Source organism: Caretta caretta, chromosome 10 (genome assembly GCF_965140235.1).
Source record: "Caretta caretta isolate rCarCar2 chromosome 10, rCarCar1.hap1, whole genome shotgun sequence".
Classification (NCBI taxonomy): Eukaryota; Metazoa; Chordata; order Testudines; family Cheloniidae; genus Caretta; species Caretta caretta.
The window spans coordinates 67817065-67835068 of record NC_134215.1 but is presented as its reverse complement, the minus strand read 5'-3'; the positions used below and the strand labels follow the sequence as shown (position 1 = coordinate 67835068).

Sequence of the window (18004 nt, the reverse complement as noted above, 5' to 3'; positions counted from 1 at the left end):
GTCTGAAAGACTGAGATACTATGGTGATAGGTCCTGTAGGTATATGATAGGTAGATCAGACAGTAAGCAGTTACAGTACATATTCCCCCTCTGCATCAACCCTGTTCTGCTAGCCAGTGGGTAACAATGTTCCATGGCAAGCTCCGCTGTCTAGCACCACTGTTCATGATACATTTCAGAGTAGCAGCCGTGTTAGTCTGTATTAGCAAAAAGCAAAGGAGTACTTGTGGCACCTTAGAGACTAACAAATTTATTAGAGCATAAGCTTTCGTAAGCTACAGCTCACTTCATAGGATGCATCTGCATCCGATGAAGTGAGCTGTAGCTCACGAAAGCTTATGCTCAAATAAATGTGTTAGTCTCCAAGGTGCCACAAGTACTCCTTTGCTTTTTGTTCATGATAAACACACTCTAACTTTGTCCTCTGCAAGTGCAAACACCAAGCCTTTGGCTCCTGTGCAAGTGCACAAGGAAGAGAAAGAACACCTTGCACCACTCTCTTCCAAACACCTTGTGAACCCAAGCAGAGCTAGACACAATCTACTTCACAGACAGATTAGCCAGCCCTGGGGATGTCCCCACTCCACTCGGAAACTGTCAGGAATTTTGGGAAGGCCTCAAGTCTATCTAGGACAGGATGCATGGCCAAACTAGATCTCTATCTAAAAGTAATATGCAAGTATATCAATATTTTAGCTGTTTGATTGATTACCATTAACACTTCCTTAGCAAGTATGTTTTACAAGGCGTTTACCATCTAATCCACAAATATGAACTGTTCCATCTTGAGAGTCTACTTTGGTGTTAAAAATGACTTCAGGATGACCCCTTTGGTAGATATTTTGAAATTTAGAGCTCTGAACCATGCTGTTCTGATATCAAGTTGCTTAAAATTCTGACTGAATGCTGCCCTGTCCCTAAAAGAATTAGTATTCCTATAATTGCTGATGGCGGGTCTTCACATCTCCCTTGCCTTAGGACTCATCACTGCACAAAAGCTAGAATATTTCAGAGTCACAGTAGAACACATGGAAACAATTTCAGGGGTTCATGTACATATTTTAAAAGGAAGTATTAATAGAGATTGAAACACAACACGAAGGGGTTTACCTGGCAGGACAGTCATGTATGTTGCAGGACTGATAACTAACCACTGGCTTCTGACGGTCTTCACATAATGATTCATTCACTTTTTGGTCTTCGGAATTCACACACTGCAGCCTTCTGAAGTGGGTTCCTGAATTCCCACAGGTAGCAGAGCAAGGCCTCCACTCAGCATATTCCCATTTATAGTCTGTCACTAGGAGAAGAAATGCAAATGAAAATTAGTGAGAAAAACCATTATAGATAGTAACTGTGTAACAACTGTGTTTGTGCTACAGCAGTTTCCGTGAGACAGAAGCCGCCATGCTCGTTGTGGAAAAAATCTTAGTTCCTGTCTAACATGTAAGGTCAAATTCTGCCATCAGGTATGCACATGAACCTCCCAAGGAAGTCAATAGGATCAGTGTGTGTGCAGAAGGACAGAATTTGCTCACAGTAGGAACTGATGAATCTCTTTAAAGGCTTTCATAGCATTCTTTATATAGTGAGCATTAAAAAAGGAAACGGTAAATAATGCTCTCCATGTTTCTTGCTGTTCTGTAAAGAGCCAATTCTGTATAGAGCTTATCAATACTCCAGACCCCTTGCATAATTTCAAGATTTAAGAGAATCTTGCCTGGTATAAACTACAGAAAATGCACCTAATGCATAAATAATTAGCCACTAAAGCATATGGCAAGATGAAAAAGGATTTTTTTTTTTTTGGAAAAAAGAACCCACTATATTAAAGACTGGTCATCTCCAACAATTATAGCCCTTATGTTTGATCACAATTCCAAATGAGTTCCTTTCCACACACTCTCCCCCGTTTTTTGACACTTGGTAAAAGATGAAGTACTATGCAATGCTGACAGATTTTTATATGATTACAGAAGGAGTCAGATTTTTCTGTAATAACCAAGAATAATTGATAGCTACCAGCTGTATCCACAGCCTCAGTCCAACAGCACATACTGAATTCTTTAACTCATTGTTTTTCAGTGTTTCCTAATTACTTCTGGGTTTCTTAAAATAATACCAAAGGGCTTTTTTCAAAGCAGAAATGGTTAAATTTACTGGCTGAACAGTGATGGAGAAACTGTATTGTTTGTTTCAGAGTAACAGCCGTGTTAGTCTGTATTCGCAAAAAGAAAAGGAGTACTTGTGGCACCTTAGAGACTAACCCATTTATTTGAGCATGAGCTTTCGTGAGCTACAGCTACATCCGATGAAGTGCTGTAGCTCACGAAAGCTCATGCTCAAATAAATTGGTTAGTCTCTAAGGTGCCATAAGTACTTCTTTTCTTTTTGTATTGTTTGTTTAACTATGATGCCACTGTGCAGCAGTGCCCTCAGTATGCCTACTGTACAAAAACCACCAATGAAGTCCTCACATTTTCAAAAAGGTTTGGATACATAAATGATGAACCATCCACATGTGCAATTCTCAAAATCAAAGCTCATGACTGAAAAAAAATCCCCAGTAAAAATACTGACCAATATGAATATGAAATGTATTGGTAAACAAACAAAATGCAGGCAGACAAAAGACACCAGATGCCATATACTTAACTAGGTCTATACGCAGAACTCCACTAGCTTCAATAACATACACACTCATGGTCTGAGGGCAGGATATGACCCTCACATGTAATGTTTTCTAATAGTTTTAATAAATTAATACTTAGCTTTACTTTTAATTTCAGATTTGTCATCAATAGGCAATATTTTGACCACGGATACATTTCTAGTAAAATCACTACACTGTAGTAATCAGATAACTCTGGCTCTGATCCTGCAAGCACTTACATACTAAAGTAGTCCTCATTCACATACACAGTCTAGTGGCAGTCATTGGACTACTCCTGCTTATCGAAGTAAAGGATTGCAGGATCACACATTATATCTTCTGTTGATCTTTTGTCCATAAACAGTAAGCCAAATCATATTGCTATCCGTAAAATATGAGCAAGGCCCTTTATTTCTGATTTTTATGTTGTTTAAAATTCCTCAGGAATTTATCAATGCTTATAATAAAAATTTAAAAACAGGTGAAAATCAGTGCAAAAAATGAACGTCACAGTTTTCTACATAAATATCAGAATTATTAGGGGATAGGAGGACAACAAAACAGCAACAAATGGAGAAAAGTAAGAGTACTTCCAACCCAGCTTCCCACTCCAGAATGAGAGATGGCTGCTTGGTAACCTGTATGGACCCCAGGGATTCCCAGAGGGAGAGATGGCAACTGGTAACCTGTGCAGCCCAGATAATTGACCTGCCATCTCTCTTTCCAGAGCAGGCCTAGAAGCAGAAGAGGTGGAGGAGGCCAGGGTGCCATCTCACACTGCCTTCTCCACCTCTTCTGCTTTCAGGCTCACTCCAGAAGGAGAGATGGCAGCCCAGAATTACTTGAACGGCTTAGGTTACCAAGTCACCATCTTCCCTTCTGGAGCAGGGAGCCGGCTCTGGCGAGTTCCTACCCTTCTTTTTTTGAGGAGCTGAACACTGACATATACATACATACGCCTACATATACACATACCTCTACCTAATGTAATGTACTGGATTTTTTTTTAACATAATCAGTATTCTCATGTTCTTGAGTGGTCCAAAATTCAGGTGAAAATTGGTAAAAAAAAGTCATAATATCTTTTGTAAACCCTGGGGGGGTTTTGGTTAAAAAAAATCAGTAAAAACTGAAAATGAAAGGCCTTGTACATGAGATATATGATAAATAACTGATTCCAATTTTCTAAAACATTTGCTTTTAAAATCCCTTTAGAATTCTCCTGTTATTGAGTTATTGGGTGAGAATTTCAAAAATGTCTAAAAGGGAGGCAGGTGCCTAACTCCCAAACTTTCAATGGGACTTGGGTACATAGCTTTCTTAGGTGCTTTTCAAAATCACACTCCCTACTCTTATTATTTATTATTCAATATGAATGAATTATAGGGCACATTGAAGACTTATGAACTTCACAATAAAGTGTTTGCAGATGGGGTCTACTCTCCTGTAAGCACATATGTAAGGTATCTCTCTAACACCCTCTCTCTCTCAGGCCCCATTCCTATGCTCTGTAGCTGAATGAAGCTAATGGGGGTCTGTACATGCACATATCACAATGCAGGATCAGGGCCTTACTGGTTACTCTTAAAAATTTAAAATAGCTTAAAATTTAACATTGCCTTGGTATCTTCAGTATTTTCCAGGTATGACCTACAGTAAATACAGAGTAGTATAGTAATACAGCCAGTACTGAGGTTACCCTATCTATGTATTAAAGGCAAACTGGTAAATTTAAGGGAAACCCCTGGAATAGATTTAACATCATATTACCAATGAAATGTTAATATTCTAATTAATATCTTTTCATACACATTCTAAATCATCTAATATTTACAATCTTTATCCCCAAAACAATTTTGCTAGTCAGATAGTACTATCAAGATGATAATATATATGGCCTGTTGAAGCAGAAGTTTGTGTATGATTGGCCTGATTTAATATCTGTGTAACATATCAAGTCACTGAATTGAGCAGTATTATCTTAGCTTTTTGATGACATACTATAAAATAAATTAATAAAATAAGCATTCACATCAAATTCAAGGCCTTGATCCTGCAAACATGTATGCACCTGCTTAACTTTAACTGATTGAAATGGGACTACTCACATAGATAAAGTTGAGTATAAACATTAGTGTTTACAGAACTGGGGGCTTAATACTTTATATATAAAAATAAGCAATAGAGCAATACAATTCTCAAAACATTAGGGAGAAATATTATTAAAAGGTAAGAATTTGTCATAGAACTTTCAACAAACCTTCCTTCTTGACATTTACCCAAACAGACAATGGCTTTACACTAGCTGAAGTGTGACATCTGTATTGTCCAGCAAATTGACCAGACACACTGTTCACCTCTAGGATACGTCCCCCAACCAAGGCTCTATATACCAAGTCTTCAACTTCCTCAACCGGACGATTCCTGAAGAACCAACGAATCATGTTTCTGTGATTAGGATGCACTGGACAACCTAGAAATAAATGGAATTTTAGTATTTTTTCTAAGTTTAATGTATATATTGTGATATCTGTGTTTTCTATTTGTGCACGGGTGTGTGGAAGCTTCCCGCAGTATAAGTAAAAAGAGGGGTACGTATTAATTTTCAAAAGTCTGAGGTAAGGCAAAACTAGTCTCAAGTGCTCCCAGGTAAGCTATCTTCCACATAAGCTAAAGTGGAGGCTCTTTTGTATATTTGCCACAATAATTTACATTCTCCCTCCACTTTAAGTGAGAGTTTATTATGTTCTTTACGAACCATAGGTGAAACCCTGATCCCATTTAAGTCAATGGTAAAACTCCCATTGACTTTGACGGAGTCAGGATTTCACTCCAAGACTGTGAACCATGTTTAAACGTGGCTTAAATGTTGCTGCATACCACTTTATAGAAACAGAAAAGAATGGAAACAGACATATTAGTTTAGATGGAGAACTCAAAATCAAGTCTACAGTCCAGGTGGATCTCTCACAGTTTTCAAGGGCAGCTCAAAGAAAAACTTCACTATTCGGTCCAGTGATGATTCATTTAGATAGACCCTATGATACGGAGAGTTACCATTTTAAAAACAGTTTTTGAAAAATTCCTTATATAAAAATTAGACTCCATCATTTCTTACTTTCTCCCACCTCAGTAAAAATCTGGGAGAGCAAATAGCATGTCCTGATGGCTAAAAAATCAGGGCTCTGACAAACCGAGGCAGAAGTAAAGACCATGACCCATAGGAAAATTGGAAGAACCCTCAATATTTCAACAGGAATGTGGTGAACCCCTCAGAATGACAAAATTTGGCTGAAAACAATACATCGGTTTAGCACGCAATCACGATATATTGGCACAGCTATATTTACATGCAGGATCTACACTAAATAGCAAGATGGTTGTGAGCAACTAAGAACCAACAAAATAAAATCACTTATATGTCTGTTATATCTTTATTGTTCCTCCTCCAGTTTTGTTTCTATATTTTTAAGTTTTAAAAATCAGTCCTGAACTACTATTGCCTTTGTTTGTCAGGTGGTACAATTTTTAACAGCAGTTTTGATAATGTTGGAGAATTCACTGCGGACCATAACACAGCACCATGGCTTCTTCCATCACAATGCACCACAGTTGGGGCAGTGTAGAATGTGGTGATGAGGCAGCGTTTCGGGACATCCTCCAGTTCCTGATTGCAGATGTTTCTCAAGAGATAAAAATAGATACTTCTAGGGGTTTAGTCTTTGTGATGGGGCCAATCTAATCATGTCCTTTCCATTTTAATAAAATTATTACTAACAAAACTTTTAATTCTAACAAGAATGAAGCCAAGGCAACATACCTATCCTTAGCAGATCACCACGTATCACAGTAATATTTGTACCAATTCCAGATGCCATCATGACACGCTTCCTCCTGCTACCTTTTGTTGATACAGTGTTAGTCTCTGGAAACTTTTGTTCTGGAAAACAATGCATTATAATACTTGATAAAAAATATTTACAAGGATGATTTTGATCAAATTGTCCAATGTTCTATTTAGGAAAAGGAAGAATTACAGTATTTTGGAACTCTTTAGGACCATCATCTTGTACATTAATGCACCGGAACACAAAAACCATCTCTCTTTCTTTTGGAGGCTTTTCAGAGTAACATTTGTAACTGACTCTCTTTCAAAATTTCATCTTTTAACAGAACAACCTTGTTATCCTTTCACTGTAATAAAAGATTTAGCAAAACTTTGGCCTTGTTTATTGTTTCTCATGACAATGCCATTTATCATTTCATTATCAGACATTCATATAAAGCAATTTTTAAAAACCCTCTCAGTGGAGTCAGGTCAACTCCTTGGTTCCTTCTGATGGAAATATGACAAATTGTTAAAATAATAAAAAGAAATCTCTTAAAAATCTGCTCTGCCTGGTAGAGGTTGCATAATATGGATGAAATTATATGCCTGTCAGTATAGTACCTTCTTTTTTCACATTAATGCCAGAATAACTGCTAAAAACATGGTCAATCTGTCAATAACCCATGTCAGGATTAAATATTTCTCCAAACACATCCCTATACATTCTAAGAACAACACTTTATAACCACAATGGTTTGTCATTGCTTATGAATGATGAACTATGATTTAACACTTACCGAATAAGTAAAGGACAGATGTGGCTACTGCTTTTCCAAGAGCACTGGTTGCTGTGCAAGTATATGTTCCTGCATTTTCAAATGAAACATTCTGCAGAAATAAGGACCCATTCAAAAGCAAGAAAGAATTGTTTCGTAGGGATTCTTTCTTCTTAAGCCATGTTACTTTCGGTTGGGGAACACCTTAAAAAGGCAAATAATAAAAATGCTGATTACCTTATATAAATCTTGGGTTTTATCTTTTGCACTGCTGCCCTTCACTGTAGTATCTAAGTGCCTTGAGTTCTAATGTCATTTTTCAGACAGCGCAATCTAAAACAACAACAGTTTTAACAAAATAAGCACATTTTTGCATTCACAACAAAATATCCTCAAATGGCTAGTTCTCATTTATCATACTCAGTTCTAGTAGTACTTCAGCACAGAGCAGCGATGAAAGGTTAAGCACTCTGGGGGATGCTAACAGAACGGCTTTACAAATGATTGTCAATCCTTAGAAAGTAATATATTACAATTTAAGGGCCTAAGCTCTATACCAATGTTCAAGTGATTATTCCCATTGGATGACATGAGACTGCTCACATGAATAAGGACAACTCATGTAAAGGTTTGCAGGATCAGGTCCTTATTTCGAATAGCATTCTTTATACAAACTACATCCCAGAACAAATCACAGGATAAAATAAAGTTACAACATTTTAAAAACAAAAGCAGAGAAAGAGAGAGTAATTAGGAGGCATAATATACACCTGGGGTGAAATATACACATATTTGCACATGAGATTTAAGAATAGATGGGGTCAATGTGTACCAAGAATACAAGAAGGCTGTTCCATATGACAAGAGCTGCATAGATTATTTATATCAGCAGCATGTGAAGGGATAGAGAGGGGAACAGTCTGACATAGAACCTCAATCATTAACATTCTTATTTGTTGTGCTGCAGAAGGCTAACTGTATTCTAGTTGCTTTTTAATTAAAATTCTGTCATCTTTCCTATTATAACCATTAACTTCCAAGAATTCACTCTTGTCTGATACTTGACATCCCAACTGTCAAACTATGAATTTTTTTTCTTTTAAAGGAGTGATGTTTGTCAATCAAATAGCATTATCAATACTGGATGCTTTCTAAAGTTTCTCCTATCCCCAAACATCTGCCTTTAAATGGAAATTTTGCAAGCCATTAATTCCAGCACATTAAAAGCACTTTGTTGCTGGCTCTTCATGCCAGCTGCTGGATCAGGGGTATTCTTCTGAAGTCCCAAAGGTCCAGTGAAATCACACTGAATCACTCTGTCATATCTGGCACAATGGCCAACCCGAGAGGGGCACTAAGCATGATGCATATGAAGAAGCTAAATTGTCTTCTGCACAGTGTTTTCTTGCCTAAAAACACTTATCATTGGCCATTTAAGGATCTATAATGGGTGGACCTACCTGATTATGTGGGACATTTGGAAATATTAACCATATTGAATGCTAATTCAGCCCCCTTTCTTCACAGATCATTGTGTGGTATTGCTTTACAGATTATGTCTTCATGATGTGGAATGGCCCTCAAGAAGAACTTTAACAATTCAATCACTGGCTTAGTACTTTCAATGCACACCTCACATTTTTCCTCCAGTTTAATAGAAACCAGATATATTTTTTGGATTCAGCTATTTCACTGAAGGAAAATGTTCCTCACACCAATTTGTCTAGAAAGCCACCAGACAGAAACACTCTACCACATTATCAGATATTAAAGCTAGACAATTTAGCAACTAGTAAAAGTGTTTTTAGGTTCAAAAGATTGTGTACCACTGAACAAAACAGCACAAAAGAAGCTATGGTCTGTAGAGTGCACAAGTGTCCAAAATCAGAAGTTAACTTTCTACTTTTCCAGAAGAAGTTTTACACCATTTTGAGAAATCCTGCTGGGATTAGGAAGAGCTCCTGTTTTAAGTGTCCTTTTTGTAATTAACTCAGACTTTCTGGCTAACATAAATCCTTCTCAGATAATAATGGGCCTGCAATGGGCCAGTCTAAATCAGAGATAGTGTTATTTGTTTGATTCACTAAGCCCTATGGGACATTGCTTTCAACACAGCATGCATGCACCCCCCCCCCCCATCCAAACTATACCAAATTCCTAGGTTTATCTGTATTCTTAATTTAAATAAAATATAAACCACAAAATGCAGTCTAAGCTTTCTTACAAGGTAGTCTTGTTTCTATGGTTTCTCCCTGTGAGGTCGGTCTGACCCTGCTCCTCGTTCTTTCCAACTCTCGTTGGGTACATCTACATAGAGAGTGGTAGCCTGTGGCAGCAAGTCTCAGAGCCAGGTTAACAGACTTGGGCTGCCAGGGCTTGGGCTACCGTGCTAAAAATAGCTGTGGATTTGTTGTGACGTGGGCTTTGAAGCCTAGGGAGGGGAGTAGATTTCAGAGCCCAGGCCACAACATCTAAGCCTTTTTTGGGCCTGTACTGGAGCAAGTGAGCTCCCCCGACCTGGGCTCCAAAATAAACAAGGAGTCTGAAGAACAGTCCTGCCTCTTCCAGCAGGTCCCAAACCCCACCACCTGTCACACCCCCTTTGTAAATCAACTGGAATTATTAGTAAATAATCCTTCTTTCTGCTTCAACGGCCTCTGTGAATTTCTGCCTGGTGAAGACTAGCAAGCAGTACTGCCCATGCTGGGAGATGGGCTGAGTTCCTCAAGCGAATAAAGATTGAAGCGCTGATTTTTCAGACCCTGCCCCTGACAAGGAGGATGGGGCTAAGGAGTAAACAAAGCTTCATGTGGCTGTTTTGCAGTTTACCCCCAACAGAAATGCACAATTATCCTTAAATCTGCTCCGTAATGTCACCATGAGGGGAAAAATATGAAGAAAATCTAACGTCTTTAAAAATGTAATCTAATCTGGGACAACAAACACTATTATGAATTAATCATGATTGTATGGTTATTACATGGTATCACTACAGTGCAGAGCTGAGGTTGTTTGAATTCCTTTACTGCTCATTTCCATGCCTCAATATGTTTGGATTTCTTTTAAGGTTAACCTTAGCTCTGAATTTCCTGGGATGATAATATTTGTTTTGCAGATAACTGCAATGTATTTTACCTTAAATTACTGAATGATACTTGCGTGCATGTTGTGTTTTTATCTGGAAATTGATAATAATTAAGCTTACCTCTGATACAGAGTTTGTTTATATTACATTTAGTTCAGTTGGCCTCCTTGAGGCCATTCTGGGGCTCCTCCCCTAGTTTTTGCATTTAATATTCTTTTTTCGTTTCCCCCAATCTTCTTATTAACTGAAAAATGATCCTTCTGTGAGTGGGGCTGAGGGCTACGGGGCTATTTGGTTAAGGGTGGTTGGATTTGCCCTTGGGCTGTCTTTCTCGTTCTTTTAAACATTGAGTGGCAGCACCTGCATTACAGCCAAGCCAACTGCAGTAAAGACATTCCTGTAGGGCAGAGGTTCTCAGCCTATGGGCTGCTTGTGGCTCAATCAACACATAGCTATGGCCCATAAGACATCCTCGGGGCCATACAGGTAGTCGATATAGTGTGTGGATGTGGCCCACAATAACACATAGAGAGCTGCATACGCAGCCTACAGTGGTAAATAGGTTGAGAATCACTGCCTTAGGGTATATCTACACAGCAAAGAAAAACCCGCGGCTGGCCTGTGCCAGCCAACTCGGGCTCACAGGGCTCAGGCTGTGGGACTGTTTCATTGCTATGTAGGCTTCTGGGCTCAGGCTGGAGCCCAGGCTCTAGTTTCCAAATCCTGCTATGTCTCTGTCATACTATTCTGGCGGTGACCAGAGGCCATAGAGGACATGGAGCAGGGCAGGGCAGTGCGGGGCCAGTGTATGCTGCTGTGCTCCACCATTCAGAGCAGCCCATAGGCTGCAAAGTCAGATTGCTGTAAATTAGAGCAGCCCCATACTCCATTCCTTGGTGCAGCCCAGAATCTGGGAAGCATAAGGATGGCACAAAGCTTTCCAGGCTGTGCCTTATGAGATGTGTATCCAGAGACATGAAGCAGTCTGTCCAGAAATTGGTTTTTATTGTATGATGCTTTCAGGTCTGGAGATATGCATCCTACAAATGGATTAAAGAAACAAAAGAAAAATATAAAGCAACCCTTTGAACTGCTCCTTTACTTTCTCATAGTGTCCCCTGGCCACTCTTTGCTCTTGGGTATGGAAGCATGCACATTGTAAGCTGTTTTGCACCCCTTCAGTTTATCTGTATGTTCATGCTTCCAGTGACAGATCTATTTCTGCCCTGCCTCTCACTCAAGACACTGAGTTCTTGCACACACTGTGATTTCTCAAATTCCTATCAGTAGAAACTCTGACTTTTGGAAAATACTCTCGAAAAACTATTTTTAGAAGTGCATTTACCTTTTGCATGTAGCCTACATTCAACAGTGCCTTAAATACAACCCTTTCTCTCAAGATTACACACAGTGCCAGAGCCAATTCAAACCTCATTTTTACACTTTTGTTGATTAGCCTTTCATTATGTAGCTTCCCTCTAATTTGACTTCAAAAACTACACCATATTTAATACGAATGCGCTGAGATATTACTTTTATTTTTGCTTTTGTGCTGCATAACGAACGAACTATCATCAGGTCTTGTGAACAGCGGGGCAAGGCATACTGATTTCTCCCATTCCTCCCGTGACAGGGCTCTTACAGTACTACTTTAAGAAGCAATGAATCAGCTGCCCAGAGGATTGTTCACATACTCAGGATGTGGTACACAGCATGGCATAGAAATCAAGAGCTGCCTTTCCTAGAAAGAATAGTTAAGGCTTGTGTTTTACCCTTTAAAAGCTCATGTAAATAAGCTTTAAAAGTTATTATAAATATTAAGAAGGTTTCTTTGCCAAACTAGTAATAGGACTATGTGGAGGTTTTCCCTCTTAGCAGTGACAAATTGAACAGAAGCCAAAATGTTATGTAATCCTATTTGCTTAAGTAGGACTTAAGCAGCACCTAGCCCTCTGCACAGGAGTGAATTTCACCCTGTGGATCTGATTCTCATTTTCACAAAGGGCCATTAACTCGGCCTTCAAAAAAGCATAAATTATATTTACTCCCGTTTAGGGCCCCTTTACATTCACAGAATGGTGTGAAGCAGGGGTGGGCAAACTTTTTGGCCCGAGGGCCACACCAGGGTTGCAAAACTGTATGGATGGCCAGGTAGGGAAGGCTGTGCCTCCCCAAACAGCCTGGCCCCCGCCTCCTATACGCCCCCTCCCACTTTCCACCCCCTGACTGCCCCCCTCAGAACCCCAAACCCATCCAACCCCCCTGCTCCCTGTCCCCTGATTGCCCCGACCCCTATCCACACCCCCGCCTCCTGACAGCCCACCCAGGACTCCCACCCCCTATCGAATGCCCTCTGCTCCTTGTCCCCTGACTGCCCTCTCCTGGGACCCTCTGCCCCTAACTGCCCCCCGGGATCCCACCCCCCTGCTCCCTGTCCCCTGACCACGCCCCTGACCTCTATCCACACCCGCGCCCCCTGACAGGCCCCCCGGGACTCCCCTCCCAACCCTCCCTGTTCCCCGTCCCCTGACTGCCCCCCCAGAACCTGCAGCCCATCCAACCGCCCCCTGCTCCCTGACTGCCCCCCGGGACCCTCCGCCCCCTTACCCAACCCCCCTGCTCCCTGCCCCCTTACCGTGCTGTTCAGAGCAGCAGGAGATCGCAGTCCCGCTGCAGCCAGCTGCGCTCCCCACGCTGCCCAGTAGGAGCGGCGGGCCAGAGAGTTGCCCATGCAGCGGCGACAGATGGGTGCCAGCAGAGAAGGGGCTGGGGGCTAGCCTCCCCGGCCAGGAGCTCAGGGCCCGGACAGGAAGGTCCCGCAGGCCGGATGTGGCCTGCGGGCCATAGTTTGCTCACCTCTGGTGTAAAGTGTCCTTAGCGTACGGTATGTCTGCACGGCAGATGGAAGCGTGCTTTGCAGCTCAAGCAGACAGACATGCTAGTTCTGCTCAAGCTAGCATGCTAAAAATAGCCATGCAGCTGGGAGTCGCAAGGGTTGCAGCTCAGGCTAGCCACCTGAGCGCAAACTTGCCTGGACCCGTTGGGTACATATTTGTGCAGCTAACCTGAGTCACCAACGACGCTACCCCAGGCTATTTTGCTATCTTTTTGAATCCACGGCCCTGTGACTGCTTTAACTTATGCTGAGGGCAGGTTTGACTGTCAGATAAACCAAGAATTAAGGGAGGCAGAAAGGTAGCAGTCACCCTCCCTGGGATCAGTGCAACTGAGGAACAAACCCATGGGTGTCTAACCTTCCCCAAACAATCATAAGGTTCTGAAACTCTGGGCACAGTCCAGTTCCCACTGATGTCAATGGGAGTTTTGTCATCATACCCTATGGCTTCAATTGAAGAAACCACCTAAACACATGATTAAATCCATCCCTATTAGGGAAAGGAATTAAGCACATGCTAAAAGTTCAGCATGTGCATTACTGCCCTTCCTGAACAGAGATGCTTTCCTGAACTGAGGCCTGATTAGGTTTTAAAATAATCTTTACAACTCTAAAAATCAGAATTTTAATCCTGCAATGGATCTAAACCCTCTGATGTCAAAACTGTGTGCTATAGACCTAAGGAGCTATAAAACCAATTTTAAAGTTTAATCTATTTCTCTGACATCAAACAGAGGTTACTTTCCACCAGCACCAGAGCAGCTCTAAAACACTCAATGTTCCATGGAGGAAAAAGAAAGTTATTTCCTACAATGAGTGGCCTTGGAACAGCAAATATTATGGAAAAATATTTCAGCTCTGGAGGGACTGTGAAACAAGACTTTTAAAAAAAATCTGCACTATAGGGTATCCTTAAAATATTCAGTGTTCAAAAACAAATTTCCTCCAACCTTGAAAGCCCTATGAATTATTACACACTATAAAAATCTTGGCCTACGAAATGATTACTCTAAAACATTAGATATTTCTTAAGAACTTTTTCCCCCAGCCATGTAGAGTCTCATAAAGTATACTGTATTTCCCATTCAAGAGCAAGGCAGAATTGTGCTGGCACAAATCACTTATTGCTGAACACTTTCTTTTTCCAAAAGTTTACTTAAGAAGCTAAGCTAGCATGTCTTCTTTAAGAGGAAAATACCATGGCTCAGTAACTTACTCCATGAAAGTCACCTGAATATTGCTTATCCTACAAACATATCTACAGCAGTCAAACTTTTATTTCTGATAAACTTTTTGAGCTCATTTAAAAAATTCTTCTCTCTAGCAGAAGTGACTTAAATCCTTCTTTACTCACCTGAATTATCTCATAGTGAGCAATGCTGGATCACAAACCTTCTATGGACCCATTAATTGATTCTATTGAAGTTCACTGCAAGCTAACACTGACTTCAGAAGGAGTAGAATCTGGTCCGCCCTTTGGTTCTCTAGCTGCCACTCAAGGAGAACTCAATCTGTGCTCCATCTACCGAAATTTAAGGCCAAGATTTTTAAAAATAGGTGCCTAAAATAAGGCTGTAAATCCCTATTTAGGCATCCAAATAAGTGGACTCACTTTCAAAAGTGCTAAGTTCTCATTAGCTCCTTCTGAAGTCAATGGGGGCTGCTTAGTGCTCAGCTTTTAAGTCAGGTCACTTATTCAGACACCTAAATATTGATTTAGGAGCCTAGCATTATTTTTGAAAATCATGACCTATTTCTAAGGGACAATATAAGAATTCATAATGTCTGACTGTGTCCCTACAAACCAAAGTAATCACAGCAACAGTAATTCAGACAATTGTTGGATTATCTTGCTTCTACACCTGTGAGCTGCTAGTGCAAGTAATCCCACTGACAAACATTTTGGTGGAACCGAACACTTGCAATCCTGCAACATACCCTTGACTTCAGAGAGTTTTGCCTGAGCAAAAACTACAGGGAAAAATGCCACCCACATGCATCAATGTGGAGGGAAAATTGTTGTTGCATGTGGTGAAAGGGTGAGAATCTCAGTAGCAAGGAAGGAAGACACTTGCCAAGGGTCAATAAATAGCTCCTTCCTCTGGGAGTCTCTGGCAACAATTGGCCAGCTGGAAGACAGGGGTGCTGATGGGTCAGCATTCTCCTGGCCTCAGGATTCAGCCCAGTGAAGCGGTCATGTGGAGCTTCTTTCAGCTCCGTTCCAGCAGCTCACTCTATCCACCTGAACTAGGAATGGGAACCTGGCCTGACAGATGCTATGGGTTGAGCCAATTGTGTGATTAGGGAATCAGTAGGAATTTTCTCTCCCCTGGGGCAAATGGCAAAGGACCAAGGAGGTTTTTTGCCTTCCTCGTAGCACCTACAAGCCACTATGGGTTAAGTAGGAACGTGCTTAGTGCCTAACTGAGGTACTAAAGTAGTGCTGTTTATTCGTCGCAACTTGCGGCCGGTTTCCAGTGCGGTTAAGAGTATAAAATGAATGGATCCCAGAGATAAAATACCTGAAGTTTCAGTGATGGACCTTGGGCTCATGTGAAAGAGTGAGACCTTGCGGCTTTCACAGGCCAAGGTCCCCACTGTGCTGCACTCTCTGTCCCCCTTGCACGGGGAAGGATGCTAGGATTAAGGGAGAGCTGGGTCCTGTCGGTAGGCTGAGGAGAGCCACCCCACATTATAGGTTATATGTTTAGGAGCCCTGTAAACCTGGCACCAGTTACAGGTTATATGGTAAGGAGCCCTGTAACCCACACACTGGAACCAGTTAAATGCCTGGTATTGGAAAATATTGGTGACGGGCGAGTAGTGCCCCTCCCGAGTTAAAGTTTAATGAAAGTTGCAGGCTGCCGCTTCATTTCATGCATTTGTCTGGCCTCATTTTGCCTTTGTGTCCACATCAATGGCCTTTAGTTTCTAAAGTGTAATTGTTCCTCACCAGGCCTCCTCTCTGACCAAGATTAACATTGCCTCAATTCATGTTTCTTTTGTCTTAAAAAGGTAATGCAGCCTCAGGATGGAGAACCCCTCAATGTCATGGAATAATTTCCCCAGGCCCTTTTTCAGGGAGGCTCCAATGGCAATGGTCGCAGGAGGCATCCTGTCCACAGGAAGTGGAGGGGACTGGTGAGCCACAGGTGTCCAGGAGTCAGCATAAAGCCAAATGGACTATCTGGGCATCCACCAAGATCCAGGCACATTTCTGGGGATCTGTGTGTTCTGGGTTTGTAACTCTTAGCCATTCTTTGTGGAGGTAGTGCTAGTGGGGGAGGGGAATTCCCCTTCCCAGCCCCCTCCCACTCCTACTGCAGAATAATTACTGCAATCTCCATGTCAAAATCTCACTGACTTTTCATTCCCTTGTGCCCTCCAGTGGATTTTTCAGCGGGAGAGGCTAGTCTGGTTCTTAATCACTAATGACCAATATATCTATGGTCACAAAGGGAAGTAAATATAAAGATTTGGGAAAGAGAAACATGCCAGAAAGTTTCCTTGACTGGAGTGTGTTGTCTGCTGAAGGGAGTTGAGGCAAATGAGGTGGTGGAGGGGGCACAAAAAAGAAAAAAACCAACGATGTGAACAGGTAACTTTTTTACAATCAGTCCATATAAAGGACAGAGAGATAAGATTAAGACACTTTCCCTTCATTAAGCTAGTTAGGAATAGGAACATTTTGTTCTGTATTCCTACTACTATATTTGATACTTTTACAAAATACTATAGTGCTTCCCTGGACAGACTTTTGAAACCCACTATTAATTTGCATTTAGAAGCACAAAAAGGAAGCTAAACAACATAAATGATTCATAAACCCAGAGATTTTACTGTTATAGTCTTCTCATCCCCTGCCCCGATTTTTCTGAAGTGAAAAATAAAATATAAAGGATAGAATGACAACATCAAAGGCACATTTGGAATAGTGTAGCTAAATGAAAACGACAGATGGAAGATCAAATTGTTGGTTTCATCTGCAACGATTTCAATTGTGTAAAATTGCTTATCTGATACTCATGGTATATAACTGGTTCATATTTGTTTAATGTGTGTAAACAAGAACTTCTAACAAGCTAACACAGAGGTTCAATATGTTTCAATAATGTTTGTATCATTAATGGATTTTAACAGTATATTACTATATGTAGAGCAGCAAAAGTACATTCAGCGCTATACAAAATATGGATTAAAATGCGGTCCCCTACTCTGAGAAGCTTCCAATACGAAATAAGTTCAGAGGTGCAATAAAATGTGTTTCAGAGTAACAGCCGTGTTAGTCTGTATTCGCAAAAAGAAAAGGAGTACTTGTGGCACCTTAGAGACTAACCAATTTATTTGAGCATGAGCTTTCGTGAGCTACAGCTCACTTCATCGGATGCTGCAGTTTCCACGGTATGCATCCGATGAAGTGAGCTGTAGCTCACGAAAGCTCATGCTCAAATAAATTGGTTAGTCTCTACGGTGCCACAAGTATTCCTTTTTTTTAATAAAATGTGTGTAATCACTTAATACTCAGCAGTTTTCCTTTCTATTTTCTCACCAGAAGGTGGCACACGATGCACAGTTTATACATATTTGTCCATTTCCCACTCCCCCATTTTACTTCAGCTTAGAACTTTCAGCCTTTTAGAATAAATAGAGTCTGACAGGTTTAGTTTATTTTGTGTAATAATCACAAAAGATCCTTTCTGCAAATACAATAAATGTTATCCAGGCACAATTTGGAGCAAGTGCTATTGATATTTACACCATATAT

At 40.8% G+C, this 18004-nt stretch overlaps 1 protein-coding gene across 3 annotated transcripts in view; it reads right to left on the bottom strand.

Annotated features, from left to right (window-relative positions):
- ADAMTSL3 (ADAMTS like 3) overlaps positions 1-18004 on the bottom strand; it is a 279815-nt gene that overhangs the window by 10033 nt on the left and 251778 nt on the right. For all 3 annotated transcript variants that reach the window (XM_075133138.1, XM_048867323.2, XM_048867322.2), the window contains exons 24-27: positions 7280-7462; positions 6474-6593; positions 4914-5126; positions 1111-1300 (exon numbers count right to left, since the gene is read on the bottom strand). In XM_075133138.1, coding sequence (XP_074989239.1) covers positions 1111-1300; positions 4914-5126; positions 6474-6593; positions 7280-7462 — 706 coding nt within the window. The remainder of the gene's footprint in view (positions 1-1110; positions 1301-4913; positions 5127-6473; positions 6594-7279; positions 7463-18004) is intronic.